Below are 19,266 nucleotides of genomic sequence, written 5' to 3' on the forward strand. Positions count from 1 at the left end.
TAAAATGGTGTCCGGGGAAAATCGATACTTTTTTTTTTTTGCACAATGCGAGTTGATCGGCGAGTCACCCTACCATAGTTATCGGGTTGATATATGAGCATCCTTAAAGCGAATTATTGTCGGTTGGGACATCGTAAATAGAGGTTTACCTATAATTGTGTTTCAATTCGTATGAAAATATTGTCAACACTTCCTGTTTATTTTAGGCATACTGATTATCTTTTATTTCCATTTCAAGTCAGGCCAGTTACAACAAGCTATGTGTTTTCACATTTGTCACCATGCACCACCACACACATGTAGGCAATCATTCTATCAACTCACTCAACAAACTGTAAGAAGAAAATCTCATACAACTGCTTCCATATGACAAGGCATTTCATTGTTTCCTTGTACTATGTGTTACCCAACTCATTCTAACAAACCTAGAGCATTAAAACACCAGGTACAGTATAACACTCTAGCCTTCATATAGTACAGTATTAGAACATAAAATTTATGTCAAAGTAATAAAACATGTAACTCAAAACTTTGTATGAGGAAACTTATTTCAGTAAACTATACACTCAATAGAAACACACACATACAGGCAGTCCACAAGTGATGCATGGATTACATTCCTGGACCCCTGTTCATAAGTTGATCTGTTCGTAAGTTGGAACAGTGTTAATTCCATAGGTTAAGTTAAAGCACAACCCTGCTCATACAAAACAACGTTAATATCCCATACATAAATAATGTAAATACTGTAAATAAAGTGATGTTAAACAATATAGAATAATGAATCTAATGTAAAAAATGGGATTTTAGTTACAGATTATTGTGATAAGTGTATTGGAATCCCGTTTGAAAATGCAGATGTTCGTAAGTCAGCAGTATTTAACTCGGGACTACCTGTACAGTGAAAGAACAGATGAAACATAAATGGCAGTGATGAGATACACAAACAATTACGATACTAGAAGTAGCTATACATATTAAGCCTTCTTCAACGACACATCTAACGCATGCAGTACTGTACTTCATATTGCCAGTATCTGATATTACACAGAGAAGAGTTACTCAGCTAGTTCAAAGTACAGTATATTTAAAAAGTACAAATTCTGTATGAGCCAGTGTATTAACTGTCATTTATAAGAAAAAAATTATCAAATACTGTATACAGTATTGTATTTTGCCCTCTATAAAATATGCAAACTTAACTTGCAATCACATAGAATAAATCAAGTTTTAAATTCTGTACTAATAATATCAAGGCTGTAATTTTTTTCTATTCCTTTCTTTCATACACTAGTCCAGTCTCAGTGCACCTTGCAAAATACAAACATCTGATGATACTTCATATGAAAACTATGATCCAAACATTAACAATTATGGATAACACAAATGCTAAAACGTTTCACATAATGCACATGATAGAATTAAAAACACGCTTTTCCGCTATTAAGATTTTGGAGATTTGCACATACAGGAATACATTTTTTACTTCAGATACCTGACTGTAGGTGAAATCTAAATATCCTAAGTATCAGGCTATCAGATTTGTACAGCCCTGAGTACAGTATGAGGCATGTCTAAAATGTATTTGCTTTCATATGTGTGGTTAGTACACGTATAAGCATTTCATTTATGCATACAAGAGCACCATTTTATTAACCATTTCTGCATCTACCTTCATTAACAACTATGGAAGAATTGGTAACCAACTCCAAAGTTTAAAAATACCATTAAAGGTATTAATGCCGATACACTAGTGTGTGACACGCAAGAGACACACACACACACTTATTAACTTCATCAACTCAAGTACAGTACAATACATTATATTATATAACTGAGCAATCACAATGTCATGAAACTTTATACGATAATCATAAATGCATGTTGGAAAAACAGGGGCACTGTACACGAGAAAATTGTTGTGTACCTGCATCAAACCATTCATCCATATGAGTCCTGAATCTCGTAACTTAGCTATAGCATGATCCATCAGTCTTTTATGGAGATGTGTAAATTGTGTGACAACTCAACTGATATACTGTACTAGCAAATGCTTTTTATTGGTAAAAACCTTATGTACATGAAGACATAACAGCTAGTGATAGACAGATGATAGAATTCAAAATCTATGTTTTTAGTTTTCTAGCATGGAGTTTTGTGTGCTTGTAGATACTGTATTATACTGTAAGTACTGAAATGTACAAAATTTGTTCTACAAGTTTGAAGTGTGAACACTTTTGTCTCTCAAAAGCTGAGGCTGACTGAACATACCACTCAGGATTTATATTTATTGAAACTTGAAGATCATAGTTTGAAATATTTTGGGGTTTTTCTGGGTCATGATTTTCTAATTTTGTCACTGGTTGCTGAAGTAGCCACAGGGAAGGATGACTGAGTACTGTTTGTGAGTGGTACTAAATAAACAAAACACTAATACACATTACGTTCTTTATTCAATTTCTTCTACTACTGTAACTCTTAAAGCTTTACCTAGGGGCATAGATCTTTCCGCTAATCCTACTTCATATCCTCATTTCCTGCATACTCATATTTTGTTATGAAATAGGAAACACAAAACATTTTCAGTATAAAAAGAAGTTAGATCACTATACTGTACTATACAGTAAGTAATGTTCCTCAAAATCTCACCTTTTTCAAACCTTACTTTGTTTTATACTAACAATACATATATGCTACCATCTGCACTTACAGTAAGATATATCTCCTCTTCTTTTTTTAGCTTAGACAACTGACAAAGTATGTGTAAGCAACTTTCAGCTATTCCTTGTATGTTTGGTTTTTAAGTTTCTCATAGAAGCAACAAAATGTGTTTATCCAGGTTATTTTTCATTGACCCTTCCTAATTCCTTAGGGAACTATAACTTTCTTAGCAAAGATGTTTTCCTCTTTCAACAAAATTAAGGAGACCTTGGCCATCATAAAACTTTCTCATGGTAACACTATAATAAACACTAATTTATATACAGGGCACTTATGAAATATGTTTCATAATTTTGAGGGTGTATTCCTGAGACATGCATAAGGATAAATGACTTCATGACCATAGTGTCAATACCCCATAGTTTCAGAGTTACAACACCTGACAGTTGGAGTTGGAATGTGATAAAATCTACGGAGTATAAATGAAATGTCCAGTGTTGCAAGTACAATTTATTTAAAATCATATGTAATCTGATTTTGAATTTACAGTAAATATTTAAAGTTCTGGCCCTTTTCCTGAATGCAGACTTCAACCCGTCACAAATGTGACTGTTGTACACATTCGAAGACTCTAGAGTGGTGTTTCAAATGCTTGTGGTACTGTCTTGCACTTGGTGCCACAATTACTAAGGAGTCGGGACCTCTGTAGCATACATGCATGATGATGCCCCAACTCATTTTGTTTGAGTAACAATGGAATTCTTAAATGTTGGGTATCCTGGCAGGTGGATAGGGTATGGCGGACCTGTTCCATGGCCACCTCAATCTCCTGACCTAAATCCCCTTGACTTTTACTTGTGGAGTCACATTAAAAGCAAAGTGTATGCTAAAGAGGTCCTAAATCGTGAGGAATTGCAGAACCAAGTGCAAGACAGTACCACATGCAGTTGCAACACCACTCGAGTCTTCGAACATGTACAACAGTCACATTGTTGACGGGCTGAAGCCTGCATTCAGGAAAAGGGCCAGAACTTTAAATATTTATTGTAAATTCAAAATCAGATTACATATGATTTTAAATAAATTGTACTTGCAACACTAGACATTTCATTTATACTCCGTAGATTTTATCACATTCCAACTCCAATTGCCAGGTGTTGTAACTCTGAAACTATGGGGTAATGACACTATGGTCATGAAGTCATTTATCCTTATGCATGTCTCAGGAATACATCCCCAGAATTATGAAATGTATTTCAGAAGCACCCTGTACAATAGGTTATCAAAATTTCAAATAGTTTACAGGCATAGCAGCAGTTGGTCTCAAGAGCTCATTCACAACAAATTTGAAGGTACAAAATTTTTGAATTTCCTGTTGGATTGTTTACATATACGAAAAGGTATATTCTGTTTATAGTGAATAGATGCACTGCTGATCATATGACACTCCAGCCATAAATGGAAATCTATATTCCCAAGAAAAAAGTAAAATGAACTCACAGTCATGACATTTATCTTCCTAGACAAGTCAGAGCCTCGTCATTCCTTGTAAAATTAGAAGTGATACAAAGTGCACCAATCATTACTGGGGCTTAATACTGGGACAGTCCAATTCAAGCATATACTTTTACTACTTAAATATGATTTCCACAAGTCTCATGAATATGAATCTACGGGAACCTGCAATCAATAAAATGCTTAAAAGGAACTGCACCGTCAGATTCCTTTAAGCCAGGAAGTTTTTTCTTAAATACTTTAAAAGATAAGAATTCCTTTGACTTCACATACACACATTCTACCTTTAATAATCTTTTAACAAAATTTCAGTTATCTTTCTCTCCATACTTCTATACCACCTGAACTAACATTGATCTATTTTCTGCCTAACACTTCCACATCTCCTTGTTTCTGTATTTCATATTCTGGATCCTCTTCATCCTACATATTGCCCTCAAGTACATAATTTGTTGCCTCTACTATTCTCCTTCCTTGAATATCCAGAGTTCAAGCTTCACAACTACATATCAGCTCAATGATTCTCCTGAACATTCCTATCTTTGTCTCCGATATAGTTCTCAATGCACTAAATATTTTCTTTCCCTCTGCTAGTCTGTGATTCAACTAATCATTCCACTTGATGACACATTCACTTCTAGATACCTAAAGCATACAACTTCTGCATTCTACCTCCATTCATATTAACTCTCTTTCTCCTTGTCTCCCTTCTCTACAGATTCATTACTTTATATCTATTTACATGCATTATCAATTTTTCATAGTAGACACTTCTCCAAACTCAAAAACAATTAATCAGTACATTAGAAGACTTTTTGTTCCCATTGCAAACAGCAGCTAACTTGCCACTCATTTACATTCCATATTTTTCACCAGACTTTCACCTCACTTCATCACTCTTGCTCATCATCTCTCTTTACTCCATCAATAAAAATACCTGTATTAAACAACAATGGTGACATCAAATAACTATGAGATAATCCTACTGTCATCAGAAACTGGTTTCCCTCTTCCTGACAAACTCTTGGCACGCGATTCACTCTCCCTATACAAACTGGGCAGGATTCAACTCCATATCAACCCCAGGCAGTTTCACTATTTATCACATTGCTTTTCTATCTACACTATCAAATGCATTTCTTTAATCCTTAAATGCCATAAACAAATCTCACCCTACTCTTAGACTTTTAATTCATGTTCTTTAATGCAAAAACTTGACCTACACATCTACACCCACTTACATATACTGTACTCTAATATATCAATATAAATTCAATATTTCCCTGTAAAATAGGGATGCCCTACACAGTATACAGTATAAGGTTTATTGAACCGAGGCACATGTAACATAGAAAGGTCAACTTTATGTACACTATGCATTTTATACCTGACTAATTCTGTCCAGGACTAGTCAATAAACAGGGTTACTTTTGTTGCAGTTGATGATGTTTGTAATGTACTATAATTATGTCCTCTATTATCTGTGACAAATATACAGTAAAACCCTCTTAATCCAGACTCATTTTATCTGGATTTCTACTTTATCCAGACTGGCAAACCATGGTAAAAATTAGTTTTTATCCCAATTGGGATAAAAGCAAATATTAACCAAAAAAGAACTCCTATCAATTGTGGAAATTGGAATAAAATCTACTATTACTACCCTAACCAACCTACTATTACTGATTCCTAAGTACTGTAAAAAAGAATCCGAGTGATAATGGTAAAAAATCCAAAATACCTATGGGGTTAAAAACAAATATAAACCCAAACCACTACTGACTATTTTGTTATTCCGGATTGACTCCGGATTAACATGAAAAAGTCCGGATCTACCCACGGGTGGCAAAAATATACAGTATATATATATATATATTTTTTTTTTAAACACTTGAATCACTAACCTGCAGTATTATTCATACAATTCTTGTACATACTGGACATACAGTTTTTACCATAAAGTTGGTGATACTGTTGTTGGTTGATTTTTTCAAATCCTATTTCTCCATCAAAACTTCTGCACACACACCTTTCTCGTGATCTTCCAGAACTGCTAGCTTATCCTTCAAGCTAAACTTCTTACTGGCTTCATTTTGAAGTTATCTTGCCTTTGGAACCCAAGGTAATTAATCCACAAAGTCACAAAGAGTCCACAGGAGTTAAGAGCTGCACACACAAGGGCTGTAACAGTGCGACTGGATTTTTCTCAATTAATCCAGATTTTTTCCAGATTAAATAAACCCTCTCTGGAAATCACTTTATCCAGAAATTTGCTTAATATGGACTGGATTTCCCCCCAATTAGTCTGGATTAAGAGGGTTTTACTACTTGAAAATAAACTTCTAATTCTTAAAAAATAAAAAAATAAATAAATAAAAATATGAATGAGGCATATGCACATCTTTGCTTTTATACTTGTATATACTGCATGACACCATACATTAGAATTATTTATCTTAAGGCAAGTCAAGTGCTGACTTTAAATATTTTTTTCACACATATAATACAGTATCCTCACGTCTCGAAACACTGCACATCTTGGGCAAAAAGCTTAGTGTTTTGAGCAGCAGTGATCATCAGCACTTCATAGTAGATAGCAAAACAAAAACTTACTTTCCAATGCTTTCAATGTTGTTACTGAATTTAACTTGACTGGCAATTGGGACTGCATTTTTCAATATCTTCAGCAAAGGTGACTTGGAATCTAGAAACTAAGATATCTAGGAGAAAAGGGCAAGACAAGGCACAAATTACTTCCACAAGCCACAAACATGATTTGCTGTAAACCCCAACCCACTAAGTACCTCCAACAAGTTATATAACCCTAACTACAGTATAAGTTAGTCTGCATTAGAAAGATGGTTACTGTATCTAGTTAGGATTTATTTTCACATTTTACTGTTGAATTATGCTGTGAGATTCAACAAGAAAAAAAATATATAATTTCAAACATGTCAACATGTTCTTTTAACATTACACAGCTGTCAATTTGTTAGTTTAAAGATTCTGTAATTATAAATATTAATGATACTAAAAAAAAAAATCCAATTATATTCTGGGTACTGTATGGGGTTAGAACAGATGCTATCTTTACAACTAGGTTAGGTCTATACATACTAATCTCAAGACATTAAATTTCACGATCTCAAAGTGCAGATGGTAGACCAGGTACATTGTACACTACAAGGACTAACACTTGATACATTTATATTCATATGATTTTAGGTAAGGTCAAGATCTTAATTACTTTACTTCTGGGCAGTTAAGCCTATGGAATTCACCATAATAAAATAGCAGTGTGACCAATGGACCATACACTGGGGGTTTTGCTAAACCAACTACACTGATCAACTGAAAGTAATGGCAAATACATTTTAGCTGGCCTTCTACCCATGTTGGTATAACTGAATGGTACTTACATGTAAACCTGCAGCATACTTATGATATAAGAAACAATACTTTTTCTGAACTTGTATCCTTAATTTTACAAAGTATTCAACGACATAACAAATGTGTTTCTCTAGTGTGATAATTTTTCACCAATGTACACATAACTCACATACATCTTTACCCCAAAACAATGAATCAAATTACAATTTCATAAGCAGGGCTGGACCCAGGAGGGGGAGGGACATGCATGCCCAGATACAGAATATGCCTTTGTCGCCCTGAAACATCGACTAAGCAATAATCTTACAGTTCATAATACTGTCATCAAATAAAATATGCACCTACAAGGAGCTGTATGTGGCAGGGTAAGGAAGGGGGGAAGGTTTAGCCAATGACTGGATTAGTGATGGGTCTAGTCAGGTGTAGCAAGGCCAGGACAAAATAGGCGAGCCACTAACATGGTCCAATAACTTATGAGCATTGTTAGTGTAGGAGACAACATCCAAATTGTCAGTTTAGCAAAATATGTTGGTGATCAATGTGCAAAGCATTTGTTAAATTCATGAAATTATATACACTTGAACACTTTTAATTTGATAACTTCAGGGCTCTACCCTGGTCAAATTACTCGGTGTCAAAATTATCCAAAGTGCCTGAATTTCATCAGCAAATTTGGATATTTTGTCAAGTTATCATGACAGTAAATAAAAGTGATTGGTGCCTAATTTGCATTTATTACTCTACCTTGTTGGTATCTGTTTATGTAAAGTAAAAAATTTTAGCATTAAAAGAAAACTATATTTTTCTACACAAAAAATGACTGGTAAATGAAAAGTTATGAAAAAATAAATACTGTAGTATTGTATTACTGTATAAAATGAAGACTTATTCACATTACTTGGCTTCCACTTGCACAAGGATATTCAAACAAACATTGTTCTACAGCTATGCCTGGGGCGGTGTTCTTTCAAACTGGTCAACAAGTTTCAACGTGTTGGACATATGAGCAATTTAACAACTTAAGTGAAGATGTAATTCAAACCTTTAGGTCTCAATCTAAAAAAAATTACTGAGTAATATGTTATCACCAAAAAGGTCTGAATTACTGAGAAGTCCATAATAGTGAAGAAAATATATATATATATATATATATATATATATATATATATATATATATATATATATATATATATATATATATATATATATATATATATATATATATATATATATATATATATATATATATATACACATATATATATATATATATATATATATATATATATATATATATATATATATATATATATATATTACTAAAGTAATATTCTTTAATACAATAATTTTTAATTACTTCGAAGATGTCATATTTATCATATAAACACATGATGACCAGACTGTGCCCACCCTAACTGGATCCAGCCCTAATAAAAGGAGTCTACATGTCTCCATATCTACTGAACCATTTTACACACACACTGCTGAGTGGGCCAAGCATGATCTTCACCAGACATCCTAATCAAGGCCAATGTACAGTACAGTACAGTACTGTAATTCTCAATGTTAGGGATTATAATACAAACACCTTACACACATGCAGGGGTGTGTGCAAGATGCTTTAGCTATTTATTAAAAAATGCCTTCAGCATCGCCCTGACAAAATTCAGGGCATTTATCCTAATCATCTTGCACATTACCCTATATGGGGTATCGGTTGCCTAGAGGTCAAATCTTGGTTTAGATAGTAAAAATATTCCATGGTACAGAAAGCAAAGACTGGTCAGGCATTATTAATACATGTGAATCTGGTTTTAATATGTACAAATGCATTGTTACACAATGTTAGGAGAACTCCGTCTGAGGCAAAGGCCTTTGTGTGATATAGATGAGGTAAGAGAGTTCAAAAATTGAAAAGTACAAAAAGGTGACACTTGAGAATCCAAAGAATCACTAAGGCTCCAACCTAAAGCAGGGAACAGAAGCCACAACCTGATCTTGACATCCACTTATTAGGCTCAATATCATTCATGATGGCCAAACTCATGACAATATTATACCTGTAGTACTAATATCTTATAAAAATCAGAAAAATCACATGATAAAGGCATATTTGTCTTTTACCCAGCTGCCTACAATAAAACGTTAACACTCTACTATATCCTATACTCGTGCTCCTTTTCTTGCATACCTGTATGGAGAACACTAGCAGTCACTACAGTATATTGACCTATATGAGGTATTAAGTATGTGATCATATTGAAAATGGTGATCCTATTTATTTTGCAAAACATGACCATGAAAGAAAAAAAAAAAGTAAGTGACTGTGGACTTTTCTATCACGGTATTAAGTACAACAAAAAACATAGTAGCCATAGTACTTTGTGGATTATGTATGACCAAATAACCAACTAATTACCATTAAACACGATTAAAATTCATTAAGTATCAGGATATGAAGATAATGTAAATGCAGAAATGAAATATTAAAATAACCCGTGCACTGACTGAATACTGTACTATGAAAAAACTGGATGTTCCCACACATCCGTGCGCAATGATGTACTTGGTACAGTACTTGCCTTGGAAATTAAAATGATGGAAAATACAAGGTAGTGAAGTTTCAAAGTGTCAGTTGCTTCAGTTTAACCAAGACTGAGTTTTAGTAACAACAACTGGCAGTAAGTCCAACCATAAGGTAAGTCAGGATTAATCACAAGCATTACTAAGCAACTATCAGTCACAAAACTAAGGCCAGAGGATAGCATGTAAACACTACAATTTGTACAGTGTGTTGGGAATTTGTTGTTATCTATTCCATCTCTCAGGGCCAATATCTCTTCAATATTAAACAAGACACAAGTCCTCATTCATAAGGGTCTCTCATTCATGTAAAGCACAGGGTGCCCAGCAGAACCATATCTAAGTGCAACTTTCCCTAAATCTCTACATATTTGAGAGAGAAAAGGCTAGACTGAAATTGTAAAAAAAAATTGTGGGTGACCTTAGAAGGCAAAAATTGCTAATCTCTCTACATACAGTGAAGTACAGTACATGTCATGTACTAATGCTCAAATCCTTGAACTCATTTCCCATAACTTCTAGGGTGGGAACTCTCAAGCAAGAAGGGTTAGTTTATAATTTGGGGCATCAACATGGTGAGTGACTTGCTTAGCACAACACAGCAAATAACACCAGTGTCCTTCGAGCTAAAAGTCCAGAAAGCTACCAAACTTTCTTACTAAATTTAGGCCTAGTTAACTAGAATGCTGCTCAAACCCCTCAACTAGTGAGTGTCTCCTTATTAAGGAGTGATCAATCACCTGTAAATATCAAAATTTTGTTGACAAAGTGAGTGTTAATGTGGCTACCAAACTGAAAAGTTCATCTCTAGCTTATACCAAAAATAGTAATACCTGAAGAGAATAAGTACTGACTCACAAGCATACCAGTGAGAAAAAGAGAGTAAAGCATGACAAAGAATATCATAATAATCACAGACTGTGATTATGGAAAACATCTACCTCTGAAAGGTAATGCAATAGCAATATAGTTGAAGGACCAATGATGGGGGAGGGTAATAACTAACATTTATCCACTGTAGTGTTTCCACAGACAACAAAAGCTGACATGATTCTCAGTCCATCTATATTGTTTTGGGACAAGTGTTTACTTTATTTTTCCTTATTTTCACAACATATTTACTTGATGTGGACTGAAGAAAGACATTCTTCTAACAGAGACAAGCATTAAATTGGTGGTCATCAGATGTGCTGTTGCTCAAGTTTGATAGCTATTAATTTTGTCTCCCCATGAATATATAAACCCTATTTCAGAACGTTATAATTCTATCTGTTCACAGACAAAAGCAGCACACTCAGCTACCTCGATATTTTCATCTGAAATAGCTAAGAGAATTGCAAGAGGACAATATAAAAAATACTGAAGTAATTTCCCCAGTATCATTCCTGACACCCGAGTGTTCATAGCAATGTGTGAAATGTCATTTACTGAAGACTGCAGAGGTTCAAGCTATCTTACAAGAACAACCAAATGATAGCAAGAAATTTAATTTTAAAATCTTATACTGCCACGGAGGACCAGGTTCTCCAAGTCACTACCTAACTCACACTTGATAATGATTTTTCATGATTCTAGATTAGATAATGGGCATCCTTATGTAATATCTATGGATTATTCATTAATACTCTACAAGTATTGCATCATTTTAGCTTCAAAGCAAGTACAAAATTCTACAATTTAATTAGGTACACATATACATATTCCATAATATATATATATATATATATATATATATATATATATATATATATATATATATATATATATATATATATATATATATATATATATATATATATATATATATATATATATATATATATATATATATATATATATATATATATATATATATATATATATATATATATATATATATATATATATATATATATATATATATATATATATATATATACACACACACACACACACTTTTCAGTCTTCAAAATTTGTGACGAGAGATATCATTAATCACCTCAGAATATTTCAGTTATAATTGAGGAAATTAGCTGTAAAAAAGAGCTATCTTTAGCTAAGAATTGCTGGTCATGTCACAAATCATCTAACAATACTCCAGTTACCTATACAGTATCATAACAACAATTGGCATTAAACCTCACACACACAGGAGGCTGTAGTAAAGGTACTCCAAAGTACCCCAGTTAAACATACAAAATGTGTAGTCAAACCACATCCCTCCCGACATATTCAACAGGTAAGGCAAGCAGGAGTATGAAAACAATTGCCACTTTGGAAGTATACCACTGTTTGTCCCACTGTGATACCAAGACAAAGATGGAGCTACATAACAACACTGATTTAACAGCCACTCCGTCTTGGACACAAAGAGAACTGGGTACGTAGCAATCCTAAAGCGACGTTTTGTGCGTGTTGACTCTTGTGAGAGGCGATGTTGTCAGGCAAGATGACAGGCGGTCAAGCAGTGTTATATGAGTGAACATAACCTACAGTACACTTTAGGGTTCTTCTTCTAACTGAACTTGTATATCATACTGTGAGTCAATGATGTTGTCCACAAAACTGTACTGTATAACATACTAAAACAATTAAATTCAAAAGGAACTTTCTGCCGATGTCTACAACTAAAATTACGATGAAAAAGAAACAAAAACAATAGATGATGTTCACCATTTAGCACTGTTCAGCAAAAACAAAGGCCTTGCAAGCCACATCCCTGACAGCACAGGCAGCGAGAGCATAGGGAATCAAGAAGCAGGGACCTTTAGGGGGACCCTGACAAGTTGTACATAAAATTGAGTTTCCTACAGTCCTTAGAGTTGTGTAGATCAAGGTGGTCAGGACGATCAGTCGAACACTGATGAGAACCTGGGGATGATGAGTATTCCCGTGACACTACACACAAGAATTCTGTGTGGTCTTCACTTCCGTAGGAGTACTGAGACCCAATGTTGATCAACTGAAAGAGATGAAAGGAAATGTTTATATCAAATACCATACTGTAGTTATCCCACTCTGTCATTGTTTTTAGTAAATGTACATTTTCATTCTTTTACTAAATCATCTCTGGGTATTTTGTATTAAAGAAAAAAATGCTACTTAAATATACAGTACCTCATGTTATAGTACAGTACGGTACGAAATAAATTTATATTTTACACTTTATGAACTTTTTGGTGGAAACAATCAACCATTTGGAGAACACATGATTACCCAATCAGATAATTATTCTCACTGGATATAATGTGTTCCTTTCTGTCACATTTCTAGGATTATCATAATGGGAATCTTATTCTCACATTTCAAGGGGCAAATAACTGGTACAGTCAGGGAAAAGGTGTTTCTATACCCACTGTGATATTCCCAGTCATTATGTGGCAGGGTCGCAGTAGTAGAGACGAGTGGGGATTCGACTGATTCATGGAATGTGCTTTGAGCCATCCCTTGGAGTTGTATATGGATACATGCATGATACATATTTTGACTGGGAATATTATAGGGGGTATAGAAACACCTTCCAACAAAAGACATGTAAAATTACTGAAAGGTGTTCAACATGGCAAAGCAGCTATCATTATAATAAAAAATAAAATAAATCCTTGTAATTTTGTGACTGGTCTATTCTATTATCTAACCATAACTCAATTTATGCACAGTAAAATAAGTACATGTACAAGTTGAACACATCTTATACTGTATAGCGTACAGTATATTACAAAACTAATTAGACTGATCATATTGCCCAGTTCCTATATGCATCAAATGGAATTCTTAACACATTACATAACAATGCAGTCTTACACACTTCATGATCTAGCTCATTTTGTAACTCTTAGTAACTTTTCTTAATATCCTACACCTATGACCCAAATTAGCTATAAAATTTCCCTTCATCTCCTTACTCTAGATTGCATGTATGAAGGCGTGTACACATGACTGTCGTGGAAAGACCTATCTTCCTCGGCGCTCCAAAGGAACGACCAGGGGTTGTCTGTAACCCCTACCCCCCCTACATACCAAGAAACCATTGCAAGGATTGTTGATCAACTCACCACAAGTGACATTTACTGAAATTTTCATCTTGATAATGAAGTGAAACAAATACAGTATCGACAATGGCAGCACCAGGTAGGGAGACACCACACTTAAGGGGACAAAAGGAGACCTGGCCAGAACCAATTAACAGTTGGCCGACAACACTCTGTGATCATCCAGCTGTACAACACCACAGCTGCATCAGGGAGGCCGACAACACTCTGTGATCATCCAGCTGTACAACACCACAGCTGCATCAGGGAGGTAAACAACACTCTGTGATCATCCAGCTGTACAACACCACAGCTGCATCAGGGAGGCCAACAACACCCAGCTGTACCACACCACAGCTGCATCAGGGAGGCCAACAACACCCAGCTGTACCACACCACAGCTGCATCAGGGAGGCCAACAACACCCAGCTGTACCAGACCACAGCTGCATCAGGGAGGTCAACAACACCCAGCTGTACCAGACCATCAGGAGTACGATCAACCACAGTTTAAAGTATCACACTCTTGTTAACCTGTACAGTATGTTCACCACGTCTTTCCTCCTCTTGTTCATTATGTTACCTGACCCATTCTCCAATATCTTCTTGGCTGCAATATTTTCTCAATAAACCATTATTATTATTGTCATTACACACACTCTCCCAGTTAGAACTTTTGCTACCCGAAGAGTAAATACAATAAGGTCCTGCTGAACGAATAACTAATACAGTATTACATGACTGAAATAGGAGTGGGGCTAATCATACATTGTAAGTGGCTGAGTGACCAGCAGGAAAAGTGTACAGTACTTGTATACTAGTTTCTATACTCTGAGGCAGTCAGTTGACTCACCCTGGCTAGCCAGTGAGCTTAGACATGGCAATATTTATTTACCATCATGTTCAATCAACAAAGCTAGGCCAACACAAGCAACATATATCTTCAGCTCTGGTAAGTAATGTGCAGTAAACTAAAACAATGTTTTCTCTAATTTGGTTAGGTTTTATAGTCGAAATTCTTTGGGTTGGAGCACCTCCAAGTTCACAACATAGGTTTTAGGTTAAAAAAAACTGGGTTGGAACCCATCTCAGCTTTTAACATGAGATGCTGGGCCCATTGAATGAGAATTCAACAAACAAGCACTTTTTCAAGGAGGCATATAGCTTGTTAAGCAGGACCTTACTGTACTCCACATCTTTAAAACATTGTAAAAAAAACAAAGGTACATATGTCAAGTGTTTTACCTGCTCAAACTTCCAGCCATCAGACATTGTTGATACAAGCTGAGTCAATTCATTTTCGTGACACTGGAGAACTCTGTACATGTGTTTCTTGCCTGCCTTTGGTGGCCGGTTATCTCTTTGGCTGATACGTTCTTTCACTAACCTAATTAATTCTGTGATGTTATAGAACTCTGCTTCTTCTAAAATACCTGTAAAAAACACAATAAAACACTAACATACACTATATCACAAACTGGGCAAATTACAAATACTGTACAGTAAATCTGATCTTATCAGCTTAAACATAACAAACACTACAATGGCATTAGGTGAAGGCAAATATTAACAAATTGACTTAAGGTTCTTTTAAACTGAGAGAACAAAATAATTATGAATCAAGACATAGTTCAGATGCTGAGCTTCCATAATACAGTACAGTAGTGTACAATAAGGACCTTTAGGGTTGAAACTACATGTATATTCAAGACTTACCTATAGTTGTCTTCACCTTGACCCAATCAAACAGGGAGGTACTACCGCCTGGGAAGATATTGGAAGCTTAATGTGTTGTCTAATGGTTGACCCTACTACCATCTGGCATAAAAAAAATTGTGACCAGGTCCCAGGTTGCTGATCTGACTTTCTGCCTCATTTACACACAATTGCAGGGTCTCAATTGTTTCTCTTACTTTGACAACACAACATACATACAGTACTGTATATCATTTCCCACTATTGATCTTTTTTTATGGTCCTTTATTATTATCATTATTACCCTGTATTATTATTATTATTATCATATTTAATATATTTTTCTTTCTTTTTTGTTATTAATTATTATTATTATTATATTTTCGCCCCCACGCCCTGATGTGGGTCATTGACCTGTCCTCTGGTGGGATAATCCCATAAAAAAAAAAAAAAAATCTTTATGAGTCACAAGAGTAAAGGCTAGGTTGGGGCAGCCATTTGATCTGCAACCTTACAAAAAATATTCTACCACAAACTACGGTTCTTATAATTTTACTGTAGACTGTTGGTAATTAGGCGTTTGATCAGACATATACTGTACAGTACTGTACAAAGTACAGTACAATAACATGACAGTTTATGATCACCAATTTCTGTATACTGAGTAAATGCCCGATAAGTTGTAGTTAATAAAACTGTACGAGGACAATACTGTATTCACTTTACCTTCTTCTGCTAAATCCTTATTCATTACTAATTTCCCATGTCGTAAGTAATTTAGCACCGGACCAAAATATGTAGGATCTCTGTCAATTAAGTAGGCACCAGTTTCATCCTGTAGAGAAAAAGTGACACCACTTTATAAGTACAGGGTATGCTACTGTAAGTCTACATCAAGTCTACAAGAGGTAAGTAAGAATCCATTTCTTATTTACCAGAGACTAATCTTGCACACACTTCATAATCACTTCATATATTATTTGTAATTCGTAACCCATTACCCAAATATGTAACTGTATATTTTCAGCCTTCTGGCTGCCAAGCTCTTTCAATAAACCGTTAATTATTATTATTATTATTAATTACAGTACTGTACTGCATAGTACGTACATAAATAGTACCTGTAATACACCGAACCCTCACCAATTTGATATCGTCGGGCTTTTGGTTGAACGAACTAGCCCAAATACACATAATCAAATCATACCAACATAATGAAATTACCTCAAAAAGAAAAACAAGAAAACAAAATGCAGCCCGGGTGTTGCCTGAAACAAACAAAGGTAATAGTGGAGCAGACGGCTAACATGAGAAGGAGTTTTTCAACTTCATTCATTTTTTCCACAATGTTCTTTGGATGATAGCAAGTTATTAAAACGATATGACAACTTTTTAATTTACTCACAGATGATCTTCTGGAAGAGGCTCACGCCTGTGACCCCAGCTCAATAGCCTCTTCTCTACTCAGACGGTGGCTGCGTGTGGCGGATATTTGTGCCCTATAATTATATACTTGTTGTTGATTTTTCCAGTATTTATCTAATTTTGCTTCAAACTTTTCCACCGTCTCCACATTCACTACCCACTCAGGTAACCCATTCCAGTTGTTGACAACCCTACTCGGGAACGAGTGTCTTCTGAGATTTAGCCTCACTCTTGTTTTGTAGATCTTCTTTGTGTTCCCCCAGGTAGTGTCATCCTCCCTCATCTGGAAAATTCCTGCTGTACATGCCTGGTCATATATGCCACACACTATCTTGTATGTTTCCACTTGGTCCCCACGAGATCTTCTGTACGCCAGTGTCGGTAACTGTAATTTCCTTAGTCTTTCCTCATAAGATAAATCCTTGATCTGTGGTACTAATTTGGTAGCCCTCCTTTGTACATTCTCTACTGCTTCAATATCCTTAATGAGATATGGGCACCAAATTTGATTAGCATACTCAAGGTGTGGCCTAACCAGAGCAGTGTACAGAGCCTTGAATATAGGTGCATCCAGATGAACAAAATTTGTATTTTTTTTCTCTATTATCATAAATCACCTGTAGAGGGCAGGGCATGAAGGTGTTAGCCGTCTGCTCCACTATTACTATAATATTAGGTGAAATACACATATGTGAAATTATTAGTTGGAACACATGCTGGTGTGTCTCCAGCCTCTACCTCACACTACTGTTTTCTGAAGCAGAGATTTCGAGAATAAGGAAATCACATCTATTACAAATCATCTAGGTCTTATAACCCTATACAGGTAATATATTACGGTTAATATTCGTCCATTGGCTGTCCGCAGTGATGTTTACCTGAGATTATAATCCTCACTTAAGAGTCCGTTGTCTCCTCTTTGTAGCTTAGGTTAGGTTAGGTTAGGTTAGGTTAGGTTGGTTCTTTTGGTATGAGAATGGGTTTTACTTTTGTGTATTTTGGGTGTGTTTTACTCAAATTTGCCCACCATTTTTTTTGGCAAATAACCGCTAATTTGCACAAGAAATGAAGGACGGATTGATTAAAACTGAAAAACGTAAAAAAATACTATTATCGTACCAAAACCTGAGAACAGCCAATTGACGAATATATACCAATATTACACCAAACGGAATCATCTAATTCATAATATTAAAAACTGACCTCTTATACGAGATGTACCATTAAACTGACCTCTTATACGAGATGTACCATTAAACTGACCTCTTATACGAGATGTACCATTAAACTGACCTCTTATACGAGATGTACCATTAAACTGACCTCTTATACGAGATGTACCATTAAACTGACCTCTTATACGAGATGTACCATTAAACTGACCTCTTATACGAGATGTACCATTAAACTGACCTCTTATACGAGATGTACCATTAAACTGACCTCTTATACGAGATGTACCATTAAACTGACCTCTTATACGAGATGTACCATTAAACTGACCTCTTATACGAGATGTACCATTAAACTCACCTCTTATACGAGATGTACCATTAAACTGTGTAAAACAAGACCCCACCTTGTCCGTGTTGAGCTCGGGGTCGTCTTGTACCAGTCGACACAGGAAGGAGTTGGGGTCCCTGCATAGTGTGGTTCTCGTGGTAAGAAAGTGTGTTCCCCCAACATTTAATCTGATCCACTCCCTAGATCTAGTTGACCCTGATACCTCGCCATTAACGATGTGATCATCTGTCCGAGGTGACGACGCCATGTTTGACAATTGTAAACATTGAACCAAAGAGTTACGTGGGTAAAAAGTTTTAGTAACTCCTATTATAATTTACCTCTATAAAGATGTTATAGATAATTTTGAAGCTGTAAAATATAAATCACATTATATTCGAATATTCTTATAGTTTTCCCAGTTAGCTATTTATTCTGTCTATGAAACATATAGGTCACCGCATCCTTAATTCAGGAGAGTTTAA

The 19,266-nt window shown here is 35.2% G+C and overlaps 1 protein-coding gene across 1 annotated transcript in view; it reads right to left on the reverse strand.

Moving 5' to 3' along the window:
* LOC121873529 (BTB/POZ domain-containing protein KCTD5-like) overlaps positions 1-19,059 on the reverse strand; it is a 39,645-nt gene extending 20,586 nt beyond the window's left edge. The window contains exons 1-4 of the mRNA XM_042377132.1: positions 18,858-19,059; positions 16,580-16,688; positions 15,404-15,591; positions 12,940-13,090 (exon numbers count right to left, since the gene is read on the reverse strand). Coding sequence (XP_042233066.1) covers positions 12,940-13,090; positions 15,404-15,591; positions 16,580-16,688; positions 18,858-19,049 — 640 coding nt within the window. The 5' untranslated portion in view covers positions 19,050-19,059. The remainder of the gene's footprint in view (positions 1-12,939; positions 13,091-15,403; positions 15,592-16,579; positions 16,689-18,857) is intronic.
* Between the last annotated feature and the right edge of the window lie 207 nt (positions 19,060-19,266).

Source organism: Homarus americanus, unplaced genomic scaffold (assembly GCF_018991925.1).
Source record: "Homarus americanus isolate GMGI-L3 unplaced genomic scaffold, GMGI_Hamer_2.0 scaffold30858, whole genome shotgun sequence".
NCBI classification, from domain to species: domain Eukaryota; kingdom Metazoa; phylum Arthropoda; class Malacostraca; order Decapoda; family Nephropidae; genus Homarus; species Homarus americanus.